This window comes from Carassius auratus, unplaced genomic scaffold (assembly GCF_003368295.1).
Source record: "Carassius auratus strain Wakin unplaced genomic scaffold, ASM336829v1 scaf_tig00214714_1_2670353, whole genome shotgun sequence".
Classification (NCBI taxonomy): domain Eukaryota; kingdom Metazoa; phylum Chordata; class Actinopteri; order Cypriniformes; family Cyprinidae; genus Carassius; species Carassius auratus.
In genome coordinates, this window is record NW_020527778.1 from 1,117,296 (window position 1) to 1,135,749 (window position 18,454).

Consider the following 18,454-nt stretch of genomic DNA (forward strand, 5'->3'; position numbering starts at 1 on the left):
CTCAAGATGAAGTTGCATGCACTGAACACCGGCTGTGCAATGTATCGTCTCAGGGGTGAAAAAGTCCAGTCCCGGAGAAAACACACTGATTACAGTTAATGAAAACACGGTGCATAACCTGAAATCCGAGGACACTGGAGATCACACTTGCATATTAATGCCAAATACGGCCAGTTAACTTTCTAGATCTAGCAGGAATGGAATAGTCCACCCCAGATACATTCTCAATCAATTACAAATATAATAAGCTACCACATTATTATTGATAAAGGAAACTTATTGATTAAAACTGAGAACAGTAGAAAGCTGGGGAAGGTTTACCTGTGCATGGCTGGTAAAAGTTAAGCATGTACTGTAAGAATTCAGTTAACACAGAACTCATTAAACTATAAAAAATATGCATAATCGTTTATTGTCATGTGGGGTCAATATATGAATAAATGAAACAGCTGAACCATTAACAATATCTATGTTTTTGTACATTTTAGTAAGAAGCAATAAATCCGTCAAAATAATGCATTATGCAAATTTACATAATGCATTATGCTGTTACACATATACAGCATTGTGATGTTATAAGAACGAGTGCATTTTAATTACAGTTTACAGTTGGTAATGAGCAAACACAAATTAAAAATGCACACCCGCACACATACATCTACACAAACACTCATTTACATACAGTTAATGTCAACATAACACATACCAGCATACACAAAGAGAAAGGCAGAGATGAGTTTAATTGGCATTCATTACAGATTTGCACAGATCATGTCGGCCAAGAAGTTTTGCATTAACAGATGAAGCTAGTTAAATCTAGCTAGCGGTGTACGAGTCTCTACAACAACACTGTAGCCTAAATTATCCTCATAGAGGGCTTTTTTTTTTTAAATTTAAGCATGTTCAATGTGTTTCAGTGAACTGACAGTGTTGTATAGGGTACAGCTACGTGAAATACACAAGAAAAAAATAAAATCAGTTTTTTTTTTAATCATTTTAAGCATCTGAATACTATAAGAACAGCACAATTTTAACTTTAACATCGACTCAGTGGAGGAAAGAGAATACTTTTTATCTAGAGAATGAATCTTCTCAACTAACTAATCACTAGAGATCCATAACTAATGGAGACTAATCAGTTTTAGTGGAAGAAAGTCTCTGGTTTCACAGTGTATAACAAGACCCGGCTTCTGGCTACACGTTTGTTAAAATACAATCGTTTTAACGGGACTCGATCCCACCGACCGCAGATGCATGTACAGTACAGTAATGTGAATATTGAAGTTTATTAAAATATATTTTATGTAGTTTGTGTGTAATTTGCATCGATTTTCTGGCACCAATTTTTTTTTCTCTCTCTCTCTCTTTTTTTTTTTTACATAATTATCGGTTCTGAATATTCAAACTTTAAATATCAAGATTTACTGTACTACTGATATAAACACTACCATTCAAAAGTTTGGGGTAAGATTTTTGAATGTTTTCGAGGTCTTTTATGCTCACTCAAGGCTGCATTTATTTGATCAAAAATACAGTAAAAATAGTAAATATTATTTCAATTTAAAATAGCTATTTTCTATAATATTTTAAGATATAATTTATTCCTGTGATGCGCAGCTGAATTTCAGCATCTTCAGTGTCACATGATCCTTCAGAAATTATTCTAATATGCTATTTTGGAGCTCAAGATATATACATATTTTTTTTATTATCATTATTAGCAATGTTGAAAATACATGTTTTTTGGAACCGTGATAGATTTTTTTTAAGGATTCTTTGATGAATAGAAAGTTCAAAAATACAGTATTTATTTGAAATAGAAAAATGTGGTAACATTATAAATGTATTTACTGTTACTTTTGATCAATTTAATGCATCCTTGCTTAACAAAAGTATTAATTTCTTTAAAAAAAAAAAAACGTTTAAATGGCAGTGTATGTTTTATTAACTTTATATACTTTAAAAAAATCTAATTTAATTGTTTTTTTCTTAACTGGGTCATTCCAAACTTTCTTTATCGTAGAAACTGTACCAATCCTGAATTACAAAGTAGAATAACTTTTTGGAGGATTGCATGTTGCACAATGCCGGGAACATAGTTGAATCCAGGTTTGCATGATATAGGAGCCATGTTTAAAACAAAATAAACGTCTTATCAGTCGATTGTTCTCCATTGAGAAACTAAATCACATTTAACGATTAAGAACTACATAACATACAGGTCCCTATAAACTACAACTTTGTAATTATTGCAACGTTATTTTCTTTCTTTCTTTCTTTTTTTATTTTTTATTTCTAATTCAGGAAAGTATTTTCTCAGAAATACCTTCTTTACTTAGTATCACCTTTTTTGTTAATGATTCTGGAAGCACTCGGTCACATCGACCTGAATACATATATATTTTTGTCTATTTCTGTTTATCCTAAAAGAAACACAGTGACATTTACGTACATATCATATACAAATGAAACAGTCGTGTAATGTTTTTGAAAACAAAAACAATTATTCTTTGAAAAACATTCAAAATAAAAACCACAGCAGGACACTAACATTGACAAGACAAACAGAAAATGCTTTCAACCTTTTCATTACATTTAATACACATGTGCGTATGTTTGCGCATTAGGATGGAATATTGCACATTTTGCATATATATATTTAGATTATTATTTTTTTTTCTGGAGCATCATCTTAAAATCTATCATAAACACATCACAAACACAGTGGCAAACAAAAGAAAATGATCCCATCAAATGTACTTCTCATGTACAGCTTTTAGATCGGAAGTCTTTGCTTAGAGGTGGTCGAAATTTGGCAACGTTATTATTATAATGAGCAAAAGACAATCTGCAATGCTTAAAGAAACACAATGTGCAAAATAAAATGAAATGATTAAATGTTCATGAAGTCTGCAATATCAAAGCTCAAACTATCCATTTATGGTTCACCCATCCAGTTTTGATTCAATATGTTTGTAGTTAAACTAACATTTTTCAGTCGGATGATAAATACAAAGCACAGAGGTATGTGTGATAGACTTCATTTCTACAGTAATGATTGCATATTTATGCATTACAAATTCTGGAGTTTTCTAAAGTCCTGAATAACATTTATTCACAGTATTATTAATCTTAGTTCAGAGTTTAAAGGGAAAGGAAGGGTTTTGAACACAAAATAAGGATAGTAAGCATATTTGAAATGAAAATCTGCGTTTCCTGAAAGCATGGGGTGGAAAAAACAAAGCACTTCCTTCTGTTCATAAACATATATACAGTCGTTGACCTGGTTAACCAGTTGGGACCCTTGTCACTCACAAAGTGTATCTTATTACTATAAATGTGAGCATGAGGCTGTCCTGCCTTTCTGTCCTCCTTTCCTGAGTCGTTCTGTCACTCTTTCCGCCTTTTCTGCTACAAAATTGAGGGAATGGGGGAGCGGCAGCGTCGCAGGGGTCCCGGGGCCTCGAAAGGGTCAAAGGGCGTGCTGGTGATGGGGGTCAAACGCAGGGAAGACCCCGCCATTCCTGATATGTTGTTCAGGCTGTGAGATTTCTCATAACCCGTGGCTGGCAGATCGTTTTAGCAAGTTTAATTGTTTGGGTTCATGTTAGTGACAGGTTAAATTAATTTCAAAATGCGTGTTTTTTTCCGATTAAACAGCATGGACGATGGGTTGGGTGTTACATATTCGGTTAATATAGTGATGTGTCACACGGGAAATTAGTTATGGGTACCGGAACAAAACAAATAGAAACATGAAAAATGTAAAAGTAGGTATGAAGCCACACAAATGTGAAATTAAAGGCGAAGAGAACCGTGAAAGACAGACAGACACACAGGACAAGACAGGACAAAACAGGAAAATGAGAGTTATGAGATTCATCATAAAATCCACAGCATAAAAACACAGAGACAAAGACATAGTAAGACTAGACAACAAATCAGACGCAAGCTGAAGACTGAAGGAGATTGTCCAGGAAACCACGGCAGTTTGTAAAGCATCTCAACAGATTTATAAACACAAAAAACATTATAAGGATTGTTAGTGGAAATTTAAATGATTTTTTCCTTTGTTCCAAAACCTAGTGAATTGCTAAGCTCATGACTTGAAAAAAATAATTTTAAATTAAATTAAATTAAATTAAATTAAATTAAATTAAATTAAATTAAATTAAATTAAATTAAATTAAATTAAATTAAATTAAATTAAATTAAATTAAATTTAGGACTTTTCCATGGCTCAAGATCTAAGACTTCAGCACATATCTTATATAAAAAAATATGTATTATAGATCAGATAGATAGATAGATAGATAGATAGATAGATAGATAGATAGATAGATAGATAGATAGATAGATAGATAGATAGATAGATAGATAGATAGATAGAAATATATTTAGATTTTATAAGTAAATATATAAATACATACATACAAATACTGAATTCATATAGTGCTTTACCAAAGCTAAAGGTAAAAAATATATCAATGCATTTTGGAACTAAACAAATAAATAATATAGTGTACTTTACATAGTGCCTTTTCAAAGCACAAAATGTGTGGTTTTAAACAAGCAATAAATAAATAATTTATAGTGCTGTTCCATAAGTAAAAATATATTTATACAGTTTAGTATTAAAAAAAACAAACAAACAAATAAACCTATATTTATTTTATTTGCATAGTACCAATCCAAAACTCACTGTATAAAATCATAAACAACAGAAGTCTAAATAAAAGGCGGCTCACTAGGTTTTTGGAAGAGACCGATGGTTGCTGTAATTATGGATTGGTTTTTATCCAAGTATTTCTGTACTATCTGATTTCACTCGATGATGCTGATTAATACTTTGCATTTGAGTTAGTGAACAGATTTGCACATATTGACTGCTGACTGGTTTCTCTGATAACCTGTTGAACATCCTATTCTACTTCACTTGACTGTGAGGTCATAAAGCCTGCATTAGCAAAACATAATCATGACAAAAACTGGTTCATACCACCTCTGCAGAACTCATGTTGTGTCAGAAATACCCTAATTACAAGAAATCACACATTTACATTTCCACACTTACTGCACCAAAATGCCTACATATATGGCTTTGCTGCTGATAGTAAAATATTTAAATATTACATTAATTGACCTCCATATTATCTTGCAAAATGTCAAACAACTCATAGCAATTTCTTAATTTATTTATCTTAGTTTATTAATATAACACCCAAAAAAATATTATGACCCAAATTTTGTCAGCTAAATTAAATTAGCCTAATAAAATATGCAAAACCGGATATATATCTATATGTAGCTTCCCAGAAACTCCGAATTATGGTAATTCTGATACAACAGAAAAAAAAAAAAAAAAATCTGAAAAAACAGAAAAGAAGGGGAAAAAAAGAGTCGGAAAGTTGGACAACAGCACACACAAAGAGAAGGAGATACATTCAGACAGAAATTTGCTGAGTCAGGTCTGATATAATATGCAACACACACACACACTTTGACTGCTCTATTTCTGTGCACACAATCACAAACACAACACATACACACACAAGAACTTTAAAGTCAATGATACACAACTCATTTCTGTGTAACTAAACAATGCAACGCAACAGATTACATTTTTTTTATAAATTAGTCAATGCTGAGAATGCATTTACACATGATTAGATGTAATTTTGCGAAAATAATTAAATTAATGTCAGTTTGCGTAAGAAATATTTCACAAACAATTAATTTCAACATTTTATGCAAGAATGCATTTACAAGTAATTTTCACAGAAATTCATCCTGCTCATGTTGCATGAATGCAAACACGTCTAGCTATTAATATTCTGTGGTTAGTTACACAACAATATGTTCCTAGCATTCACCCCAAGTTTCGAACTAGATAGTTGTAAATAACACATCCAGTTTAGTGGCACAGACATGTTTCTGCCCTAAAAGAGTCCACTTGCATTATATATATATATATATATATATATATATATATATGTTAATGCATGTGTTATGGTTGATCTTTGCAGACATTAGAGTACATAATGTATGAAGCATATTTTAAAATATTGCATGTTTATAATGCACTCGCCAATCATTCACATCCATATCTGCATAATTGTAGAAAAAATGCTTCTGGTCTAAAAGTGGAATTTGTTTACAAGAATCTAATTACATTAAAAACAAAACAGCAGCTTCCCGTTCAGTAAAACCAACAACCTGTGCATGCATATTAATGTACTTCACTCTAACATCCTAACCAAACACTACAGGTGTACTTCTGTAGCACACAACCTGTACTTTATCTGCCGCTTTGGACAACAGAGCAACAAAAACAACCCGTGTGGATTCCTTTACCTCTCTGCCTGGTCAAGAGCGCGGTTCAGACAGCCTCACGCCCTTTTTATTATGTTTGTCTAGTAAGAGCTTTTAAAACCATTCCCCAGGAGACAGAGAGCATTAGTGAGGGTGGAATAAGAGGAAGAGGGAATATATTTCAGGGGATTGATGGATCCTCGATGGAAGTAGGAGGGTGTGTGAAAGTATAGCGTCTCAAAACACTAAAACAATGGGACGTTTGGATGACAGTGTGGAAAAAAACTAACTGGCCAACCAATCAAACATGCAAATATCTTTATATATATTTCAAAATAATATTCTTTAACAGATGCCAGCATTCTTAATATTTATAAAGATATTTAACATAGATTAATAATTACTTTAGAATTAAATTATTAAATAAACACCTTTTCACTCTCACATTATCAAAGTAAATGTGTATTGAATGACATCTCATGTTGTCTTTAAGTGTGCATATCTACTAAAATATTGCTGTTAATCCAATGCATATTTGTTCCTATATATTACACTAAATGATGCAATACGCAACACATAATAGAATAAATGCTTCAATTGCAACACCGTGTTAAATGCACAAAATGCAACCAGCTCTAATGCTGAAGTATGTTCTATAGTTCATGTTAAAGGGTTAGGGTTAGGGTTAGATTTGCATCCCTATTGTGAACCAGGAAAACCTCATAAAGAAGTGTTTCCTGTTTGAACACGTGAAGAGCAAGTTAAAACAGTAGATATACCTACCCAGAGTCAGGCATTAGAAACGCTGGCGCTGCACTGGCGGCCTGGAGGCGAGTGAAGCATGAGATGAGATAAGATGAGTGTTAGTCACACAGTGGAGAGAGTTCAAGAGAGTGAATGACATGAAAGAACAAAAAGGGGGTGTGCAAATATCAAAACCACATTTAGATGCCCTGATGTGACGGATAACTAGCTGTAATGTTAAGCATCAGCCTCAGTATTCGGATATCCCTGCTCAATGTTCTCAGAATGTTCTGTCAAGGTTCTCTCAAAGTTATGAACAAACGTTCTTCCAGTAAAGTCGATGGAACTTTCGTGCAAAGTCATCTGCTCTTTAATAATCTGCTCAAATCTTTAGCACAAAAACATTATTTCTACATTATTCATGTAGTTTTTAAATGCGACAAAAAAAAAAAAACATCACATACGTTACATTACCTCAGAAAAGACATTTAAAAACCATTGCTTGACAGTTGACTTTACTCCAGATAGGAATATTTAGCTAAATGCTAATTATATTTTTTACTTAGCCTGTTCTTTAACACTTAATGTATGTTTCAATAAATTTGTCAAAAACAGGCAACTAAAAATACAGCTTGTACACGATAAAAGTAATACAACGTACGATACGTTTATCTCAGAAAAGCCATTCTGTGGATTGTTAGCTAGAAAAACGAGCTTTTTCCTAATAATATGCATTATCCATTCTTCAATATTTATTTTAGATTTTAATAAAATTGTTAAAAAGTTTACTTTTTTAAATAATTATACATGTCCCTGGAGCACAAAAGCAGTCTTAAGTCTCTGGGGTATATTTGTAGCGATAGCCAAAAATACATTGCATGGGTCAAAATGATCGATTTTTCTTTAGGACATTAGGATATTAAGTAAAGATCATGTTCTGTGAAGATATTTAGTACATTTCCTAATGCAAATATATCAAAACCTAATTTTTGATTGGTAATATGCATTTCTAAGAATTCATTTGGACGACTTTAAAGCTAATATTTAGATTTTGTTTTTTTTGCACCCTCAGATTCCAGATTTTTAAATAGTTGCATCTCGGCCAAATATTGTCCGATCCTAACTCCGAACTGAAGTATAACTGGAGCCCTAGTTTATGTCACATTACATTTAGTGATTTTGCAGATGCTTTTATCCAAACCGAAAGGAATCCATAAAGCGATTCTTCTTAAAGAAGCAAACAGACACAGGAAGTGCTTGTAATGCCAGGTTTTAGGCGTTGTTCATATATGTTGTTACAGAATGAGAAGTTATTCCAGCGTGGCCTGTTCCAGCAGTATGCCGGCACATCGACCGCTGGGCTGTTAGAGATAGAGAGGGCTCACATTACCCACAATTAAGCTTTATCGATCGGCTTTTGACCAGAAAACTGAACACCACATCTCACCGCTGGAATGTGCTGTAACAGGAGAACAGATCTACTGCGCTGATACTTGACTGTGTTATCAAACTAGTCCTTGAACTTAAACAGCACAACTTGTTAACCTTGAACAAGACGGCACTGTGCTCCAGAATAGAGACGCTGGTTTTTAGACACTAAATAGATGCCCTGTAATGCTGTATATCTCGAAATGGGTTTCTAAATGATGAGTTGTGATATTTGCCGAGAGGAAATGCACAGTTGCAGTAGAAACACACTCATGCAACATTAACAACTACACACACATACATACAAGGAGTGCGTGTGTGTGATATGAAATGAGTGATATAGTGAGAATGCCTCTGTCTTTGTAGTTTATGAATTATTTATTACTAGGCTTGTTTAATGCTATGTGAAATATAATTATTAACCGATTGTCATTCTGACATGAACGTGCACAATTGTCCTTCCAGTTACTTCGTGTCTACAGAATAATTTTGTAATTAAAAAACGAACTGTGCCAATTGAATCGAATCAAACTGAGACTAAAATTCAAAGTTCATGATGCATTGCGTCATTTAGAAAGGAACTGAATCAAACCATCAGAGCAAATATTTACACCTCTATTTGAAAAGCATAACCTGTTCACTATATATAGACTAAATATAGACCTTCATGCTGTTGTCTTGACAGAACTAGAACACACCTGTTTAGTTTTAAAAAATGTCCTGCTCTCAAGGCATCTCTCACACACACTCTTACTTTGACCTTATACTGCTAAATTTGGTTAAAATTTGTGTGTATAAAATAAAAATATCAATCAAATGAGAGAGTATTGTACCTGACAACAGTTTTAAGGTGCTCTATTAATATTAAAATATAAATAAACCAATAAAAGGGTCATGTGTTATGTATACGTTTTTTTTTTCTTGTTCTTTTTTTTTTTAGATAGAATATAAATGCATGGTGATCACTCCCTATCAAAGTTAAATAGCAATTTGCTAGATTTATTCAAATCAGTGTAAAAAAAGAATACTTTGAGTTAAAAAAAAAAGGTTACAATTAAATTGAAATGTTTTAAATAAAAAAATAAGGAATATGTAATTCATGATATTATATGCATAAATTATTTAAATCAATTAAAAAAAATAATTTTAAACAATAAAAATGTTGATTGTAACAATTTCTTGCTGGATTTATAAAAATTACAATATTTAAATAATACTGAAGTATACAAAATAAATGAACAGAAAATTAAGTCTTAATAAATATAATAATAATAATAATAATAATAATAATAAATACATTTAAAAACATTGAAAAATGCTTAAATATTGAATAATAAAGAAATAGTAAAAAAAACTGTCTTAAACTAAAACAAACAAACAAACAAACCCTTTTTGATTTATCACAAAAGATTTAAGATTATTTGATTCTTTTATTTGATATAATCTCCTTATAATCAATACTTATTATTATTATTAAAATAACTGAAATGAGTATAGTTGCTTTTCGGTGAAATTACTGATGTTTTCTTGTGAGCGTGGGCCAGAAAAAAGTGTACTGATGAAGCTCAACTAGTTGAACGCATGAAAATTGTCCTGTCTGAACACACACACAAGACCGTAAACACACAGGACAACCAAGAGGACACGGAGGAGGACAACAGGAGATAGAAAGAGAAAGAGAACTCACAATGGCTTACAGAGATCCTTCACAGAGACTTAAGAAGTCTGATACTGACTTTGACTCTGAGCAAATAGCCTCATGCAAACAGCATTAGAGCAGGGCAGGTCAGTGCGCACACACACACACACACACACACACTCCTCCAAGAACAGTGAATAGCTTTTAGGGATTATATTGCACAGGAAGAGATAGCTTTAACACCCAGAGTAATATGTGTATGTGTGCATGTGTGTGTGTGTGTGTGTTTGTGTGTGTCTGAAGGTTTTCACAGATGGCAAGTGAAAACAGAAGTACATTTAGATCTTAAATCGACTCCTGTTGGTACAGTGAGCATCACACACAGTGTACACTCGCTGCATCGTGCCCAATTAACAGTCTAATGTCCGCTCCACGAGGCACTACGGCTCTGTTCCAAACCCTAGTGCGCTGCCTCGCTGTCTACATAGGCTGCGAGCTTCTAAGGCAGCATCCTGGCTGAAATGGAACCTCATACTGTTAGTGACTGAGCTGAAATGCTCTCCATGGCCACTAACTTTGTTAATGGTTCCTCACACGGCACACAAACAGAAGATCAGCGGATGCTTGCAATGAAGACTGACATCAGCAGTTGCACAAATACTCAGCACATGAACAGATGAAATCATTTTCTGATCTTCTTGGAAGAAAATCACAATGCATTATGTGATTACATATGGTCCCACCTTCTTATAAAAGCAGCATAATTAGGATGATTGCTATTACTATTTCTATAGTCATTTTCTTTTCAATCATTTCTGTGCTTACTTAAGTATTTTATACCAAGAATAAGTGACTTTTAACAAACCAGCAACCCCAAATATTTAACTTCACTATTACTTTTTATGAATGATCAAATCAGTGCTGTTATTGTGAACTAAAACTATTCACTCTATTAAAACTAGTTTTCATTCATTAAAATAGAGCTTAATTGAAAACGATAAATATTAAATGAAAAACTTCAAATATAAACTAAAATAAGTTTAAGCTGAAGCACTAAATCTGTTAAAACTGAAATAAAAATATATATTTTTTTACAAATAAATATTTTCATTAAAATCAAAATCAAATCATTACAATATATATAATTGTAATATAAAAATTTACTGCGCTGATTATCAAGTTGAATAGACATTTTGCTTGATTTATTCAAATCAATATTAAAATGAATATAGAGCAATCAAAGGTTCAAGTTCAATAGAACTTTTTAAACTTTTTTAAAATTAAAACATGAAAAAAATTAATAAACAAATGTATAAATAAAAAATTTTAAACCTGAAATAAAAAATAAATGAAAGAAAAACAGATATTTAGAAAGTTAGTTGAAGTTTTAAAAAGTGTTTTTATCTTTGTAAATAAAAATATAATAATAAGAAAATCATAAAAATAAAAATTTCAAATGATTAGGCAAATGTATTTCCTCAAAAAATTACCTTACAATTAGAGAACATTATCCGTTTCATTTTAATTTCTAATGCCAGATAAAAATGTGAAACTGTCAAACTACTCTAGCTGTTTTATATGCTCTATACTACAGAATATCCAGATACTTGCTCGCTAGGTTTTGTAACAGAGTCCAGATGGTAGTTTAGCAAGAGACCGATAAGAAGCTGCTTTAGCCGTATAGCACAACTCACACATACACATATCTGCAACAGACACAGACACAAAAACAAGAGCTAACACACACAGACCGTCGCACACATGTGGAAGTTTCCGGCTACGCTAGGAGCTGAAGCAGGTTGAGATCGTATGAGCTGGTTCATATGAACTGTGCCACACTCTTTTTTAAAAATTTGTATAGTTTTAATTAACAAAAACAGATAACGATAATAACCTTAAATCAAATAGATGCAAAATAGAAAATAATAAGCTAAGTTGTGATTTTTTTGAGTGCAGAAATCTTACCTGTTTCATGCATCACATTAGAGCTATTATTTTGTTAATATCTAAACTGTGTAATTTAAATGGATAAACATTTGATGTGCAATACAAATACATAAACCTTAAACTTAGGCCTATATATATATATATATTTATATATATATATATATATATATATATACACACAGCATGGCACAGAACCAAGAACTCATGCTCATTTGAATTCACCTTGACCTCTATCGACCCCTGACCTTTAACCCTGGGGTGACTTGATTCAGCACAGTGAACACCTAAACAACCTCCGAGTCTGTTTTTCTATGTGTGTGCAGTTTTATGCGTTTCCTCGGTGCGCATGTGTGTGCGTCCTCCATCGTGCAAGGGTCAAAGGTCACCGGTGGAGTGAGGGAAACACACTGAAAACACAATAAGCGACGTCACGTCACGACAAACACAACGCACGCACGCACACACACACACAGCGAGGAGGAGGAGGACGGGGAGAGACAGTAGAACAGTGAGAGAATATACGAAGAAGAAGCCAACATACAAACGCGGGATATGACACAACCTGAAGAAAGAGACAATACAGAGCATGTGAGATCCCACTGAAAACACACACACACACACACACACACCGCAGCAGCTGCAGTTCCATTTGTTATTGCAGTGGATCTCATATGACATTAAAAACAGCTGTTGTTACACAAACTCAACTTTCTCCCGTATGCATGTTTTTCTCATGATAGTGTGTGAGGTTAGTGTAACAGAGTAAAGATTGGGTTTCTGCTTTCTTCATAAGACAGTACGTATATCCATTACTTCAAAAGATATTTCAAACTAATAATCTTGCCTTTTTTACAGTCATACAATTACATTAGAAGCCTAGCAGCTAACCCTAACCTAGCAACCTAACCTATAATAACTATCAACCAATATTAGAAATATTTTAACTGATTGTTACCAGTGCTCATTTAGAATATTTGTAAATTTAGATGACTTTTGCCTTATTTTATGAACTATAATTAACTATTGATTTAATAATACCTGTACAGTTAACTGTGATCTTTAGCTAATTTGAATAATATCTATTTTTCATATTATACATTATAAGTTGCATGATCAGACAGTGGACTTTCAGAGTGAAATTTGCGCCGTTTCACTGTATTTGTGCTGAGTTTCTACATGTCTAGGGTGATAAATTCTCCCCAGTGCACAGACATTTTTGTCATTGACTGTCCAGAGCAGGACGGTCAGCAGTTTAAGAAGTGCAAAAACATACAAAAGCAAATGCATCTGTCAGAGAAAGTGTGAAACCCAACCTTAAACTCATATTCAGCAGAATTATACAACATTAGATTAATTTCCTTTAACCAATGAAACTAATGACGGTTTGTTAAAACAACAACAACACAACATCAACACAAAATATTACACCCATTAACAACGAAACACCCATGCATGCATAATTGTGCATGGTTTCTGTCCTAAATGGATTGAAAAATATGACTTTATGTGAATGTATGTTTAGTATGTTTCTCTTTCTGTGGTTAGTTATTACCTCTGATTACTATGGTTTGATCCATGCTGAAGTGAAGTTTGCATTAAAGTCCATTCATCTGTAAGCAGAGTATCGCTGACTGAACTTCTGACTATAACAGAGCTTAATGGAGTCGGGTTGAGTTGTGCAAAGTGCAGCCGGGGATAAATTGTGTTCAGAGAATTGCATGTGCATGGATCAGACATTGTTTGCGTCATTTGTTGTGTATTTTTCACTGAAAACGAAAATGAACAGGATCAAGGAAAATGCATTGCAAAAAAATGGAAGGATGTTGAGGGTAAAAAGAAGATAGTGCATGTCAGAAAAGAAACAAAGGAAAAAATTGACATGCAAAGAACCATTAAACATAAAGAGATGAAAATAAAAAGGGTTAAAAGAAAGATTTGACACATATCAGTGTGTTTTTAAGGATGTTTTCACACTTGAACCCTAAACCCACCAAATGTATTGTTGATTACTTGAGGAGGACTAATAAATTATCCTGTTCACTTTGTATTCACATTGTTTCTGGCCTAAAAAGTGGGTTTGGATCTCATTTTGACCCCTTTAAGTGCTCATTGATATCTGTTTGCTGGTAAATATTTTTGTAATTTAATTTGGTGCTGCTGTTGGTTCAGAAGTTACACACTTCACAATTAAACTGTTTTTCCTTCAATTTGCATGAAAGTAAATGAAGATCTGAGATTATGTGTGCAATTTTAGATTATTAAATATTTTTATATTTTATATAATTCAATAAAAATCTACATTTAAATAGCATTAGCTGCTCATATCCTCGTGTCCTGAAAGTATGGAGCTAAAATAGTCTCAAAATGTATGTATTTAAGGTTAAGCTTATTCATATTCACAAAAAAGTATTTAATTTCAATTCATAGCTTCATAACTGCAAAAATAGTTTTAGTTCAGTTACAGAGGTCTAAAAAAATTTGTCGAACTTATTGCAGATGTCGAAAAATGTTTATTACTTATAATAGAAAAAGTATCAAACTTAAGTGAGTTTATGCTTAAAACAACAACAAATATACGTCAATCTTTCATATTCTTGTTTTCTCTTTTAATTTATTTAGATATCTTTTTACTAGTTTTAAGCATGAAAATACATTTTTATAAATCATTCTTTGTGGCAAAATGTCAACTATATTATCACACATTTTAACTATGAAGCATGTAGATATTCAGGTGTAAATGCTCTCAGCCCCCGAAGTGTGAAAACACCCTGAGATGTTTAATGCTTATGTCATCTGTGTTTTTGGAGAGATGGCGTGAGATCGACATGTTGAACTCAGGATGCTTGTGTGTGTGAACTATGTTAGTTAACTAGATTTTTAAGATCTAATACATCTTTCACAGACACTGGGACTGGGCAGAGACTGATGTTCCCTTCACTGCATGACTCTGTGAATGTGTGTGTGTAACCCGCGTGCAGAATCACTGAAATGTACCTTTCCGCACATTCCCATCAGTGGGTCGAAACTCTCGTGTGTTGAGGAGGAAGCAGGCTCTGTCCTGCTGGTAGCGTTCTTGTGTTAGACCCACTGGGCTGCGCTCATCTGGACTGAGAACCTGATCGATCGTTGGGCAGTCCTCGTTTGCTAGAGCGGCGCTGGCTGCGTCACCGTTCTGCTTCGAGTCTGAGGAGAGACAGGAATGAACAGAGGAGGAAGACACGTGATACTCGGCAGGAAACAGCTGTAATCAGGTCAAATGTTCCCGCAGAATTAGATGAAATAGTCAAAGTTTAAAGCAATAGAGCAACCCAAAATGAAAGTTGTGGAATCATTTAATCATGTCATTCTAAACATGTAGGAACTTCCTTCTTTGAGTCGGTGAGTTGAATTTGAATTTTACACCAGTTCTGATTCAAACTGAAAATTCACTGAAATGATCTTACTCAAAACAATGATTTGTTCATAAATCAACATAAAATAAAAAAAATTAAGAAAAATGTAAAATGTAAACATTTTTGTTAATTAAAATAAAATGTAAATAATAATAAAAAAATTACATTAGATTAAAAGACTAGGAATGCTGCCTTGGCAACTAACAGAAACTAAAAATAAATTAAACCTAACAAGTCATATAAAAAAAAAATGACAAAAGCATATAACAACATTAAATAAAATTGAATTAAATTGAAAACTAAAAGCTAATTTAAAACATTAGTAAAAACTATAATAATACATAAATCATTTTTTAATATATAAATAAATATACAAATGATACATTTGCTTGTAAAACCTAAGTCCGCCTAAGCTACTCTTTCTAAAAGAAAATAAAAAACACCTATCATGTCCTAAACAAATAAATTACAATGCACCTTATATTTCTGGAAATAATGTGATAGCAAAAAGATAAGTTGTTGATAAGTTGCAGATAGACTTGTTGAGAAAAATAAAACACAAGTCAAGGTTTGTGCATTGCAAGTTTTCTGTCCTGTAACTTATAGAATGTATGTAGGACTTATTTGCAACATGACCCTGTAGAACTATTAGAGACTTTATAAAACAATGAATAATTGATAATAGGCATAACATTAACAGGAAGAGCAGTGCACCTGCTGAAATGCACTCACTCACTCACACACTCACTCACACACACACACACACACACACACACACACACACACACACACACACACACACACACACACACATATACTGCTGTACAGCATTTTTAACAAAGTTTTAACAACACACCCAAAATGTTTTTTTCCACACAGCTCCAAAACATCTCTTGGTTATCTCCAGCCTATGGCTTCTTACATGTGTATTTACATTATTTTTTTATTAAATATAATTTTAATTGATTTGATGTTTCATGTTTAATTATTAAATTCATGGATTTGTCACCCATTATATATATATATATATATATATAGTAAATAATATATTTAATACATATATATACATATATATATAAATGTATGAAGAAAAATGTATATATAAAATATTATAAAAATAATAAAAAAAATTACAATTTAAGATATATAAAGTATAATATATAAAATATAAATTTTAGTTGGTCATAAACATATAAAAACAAGCTTGGAAATCAACAGAAATAATTATATATATATATATATATATATATATATATATATATATATATATATATATATATATATATATATATATATATATATATATATATATATATATATATATATATATATATATATATATATATATACATATATATATATGTATAAAACCAGTCAGTGAAAGAGTTTTTGGTGGTGCCTATGAAGATCTGTGTGTATACCTTAAGTCTCTCACCTCTGTTAATCTCTGTGATCTCCTCCTGAGCTAGAGGACAGTCCACCGTCATCCCGCTCGAGCCCAGCACGCCACCCAGCACATTACCCAGGATCCTCTGGGGCGAGGCCGTGGCCATGGCCAGGGCGTCCGGCTTGCAGTAATTGGGCGAGCCGGGTTGCGGGGCTCTCGGGATGTGTTTGTTCTTCTTTTTGGGCAGCTTCTGCTTGGCCATGGCCAGAGAGTAATACATGCCGAAGTTGTTCACAATGACGGGGACGGGCATGGCGATAGTCAGCACCCCTGCGAGGGCACACAGCGCCCCCACCAGCATCCCCGACCACGTCTTCGGATACATATCTCCATAGCCTAAAGTGGTCATGGTCACCACGGCCCACCAGAAACCTATAGGGATGTTCTTGAAGTTGGTGTGGTTGCTCGCCGTAGGGTCGTCCGGACTGGCTCCTATCCTCTCGGCGTAGTAGATCATGGTGGCGAAGATGAGGACGCCGAGAGCGAGGAAGATTATAAGCAAGAGGAACTCATTGATACTTGCGCGCAGTGTGTGTCCGAGAACCCGGAGACCCACGAAGTGACGAGTCAGCTTGAAGATACGCAGGATCCGGACGAAGCGCACCACTCGCAGGAAGCCCAGCACATCTTTCGCCGCTTGGGAGGGGAGTCCGCTCAGACTGACCTCTAGGTAGAAAGGCAGGATCGCCACGAAGTCGATGATGTTCAGCATGCTCTTGAAGAACTCGGCCTTGTCGGGACAGAAGACGACGCGTGTGAGCACCTCGATGGTGAACCAGACGACACACACTCCCTCCACGTACGTCAGCCATGTGTCCGTCACCACCTCGTACACGATCTCCTCTCTCGTCACGTTCCCCTTCGTAACATTCTCTATTTTCTTATTGATGGTATTGAACGCTTCATGTGTCTCCATGCAGAAGGTGGAAATGGAGATGAGGATGAACAGAAGGGATCCGCATGCCACATACTGAAGAACGAGAAAGAAAGAGAGAGTTTGGTGATGATGGATCAACAAACAAAACAAGCACAAGTTGTATCTCAGTATTTTTTTGGGTCTGCTTAAGTCAAGTACAAAGATTTTCTTTCTTTCTTTCTTTCTTTTTCATGCACTGGTCAGTTTGGAGATTTTGGGCTATTTGGCTTTTCACAATACTGTATGTTGTTTCAGACAAGTAGAAAGAAAACATAAAAATATGCTTTAAATCTTTATTTTATTGCACTACTGTTTCTATTTGCGCCTGTAGATTTAAAATACAATACTTATCTTTAAAAAAATAAATAAAAAATAATTAAATTAATTTAAAATTAAATTAAATCTTTAAAGGTTGTTTTCTGTAAAAAAGTTATTATCTCCATTTCTGTAGCACTTTAATACACCATTTTTTACAGTTTTGTTCCTGTTTATATTTTCTGCATGTTTTCTTTAGGGTTTTGTTTATTAATAATTCGCCTTTTTCAATGCAACACTTTATAAAACTTCTAAAAACAGTGAAAATGAATTTTTTTTTCTGGCTGTTGACGGTATTTTCTGATCCATGGAGA

At 33.5% G+C, this 18,454-nt stretch overlaps 1 protein-coding gene across 4 annotated transcripts in view; it reads right to left on the bottom strand.

Moving 5' to 3' along the window:
* kcnc3b (potassium voltage-gated channel, Shaw-related subfamily, member 3b) overlaps nt 1-18,454 on the bottom strand; it is a 51,790-nt gene that overhangs the window by 5,300 nt on the left and 28,036 nt on the right. The window contains exons 3-5 of one of the 4 annotated variants that reach the window (XM_026258476.1): nt 16,898-17,879; nt 15,065-15,253; nt 7,096-7,136 (exon numbers count right to left, since the gene is read on the bottom strand). In XM_026258476.1, the coding sequence (XP_026114261.1) occupies nt 7,102-7,136; nt 15,065-15,253; nt 16,898-17,879 (1,206 nt within the window). In that variant the 3' untranslated portion in view covers nt 7,096-7,101. Of the gene's footprint in view, nt 1-1,943; nt 3,567-7,095; nt 7,137-12,302; nt 12,633-15,064; nt 15,254-16,897; nt 17,880-18,454 lie in introns of those variants that run through there. The other 3 variants (XM_026258473.1, XM_026258475.1, XM_026258477.1) reach the window with 3 other exon arrangements.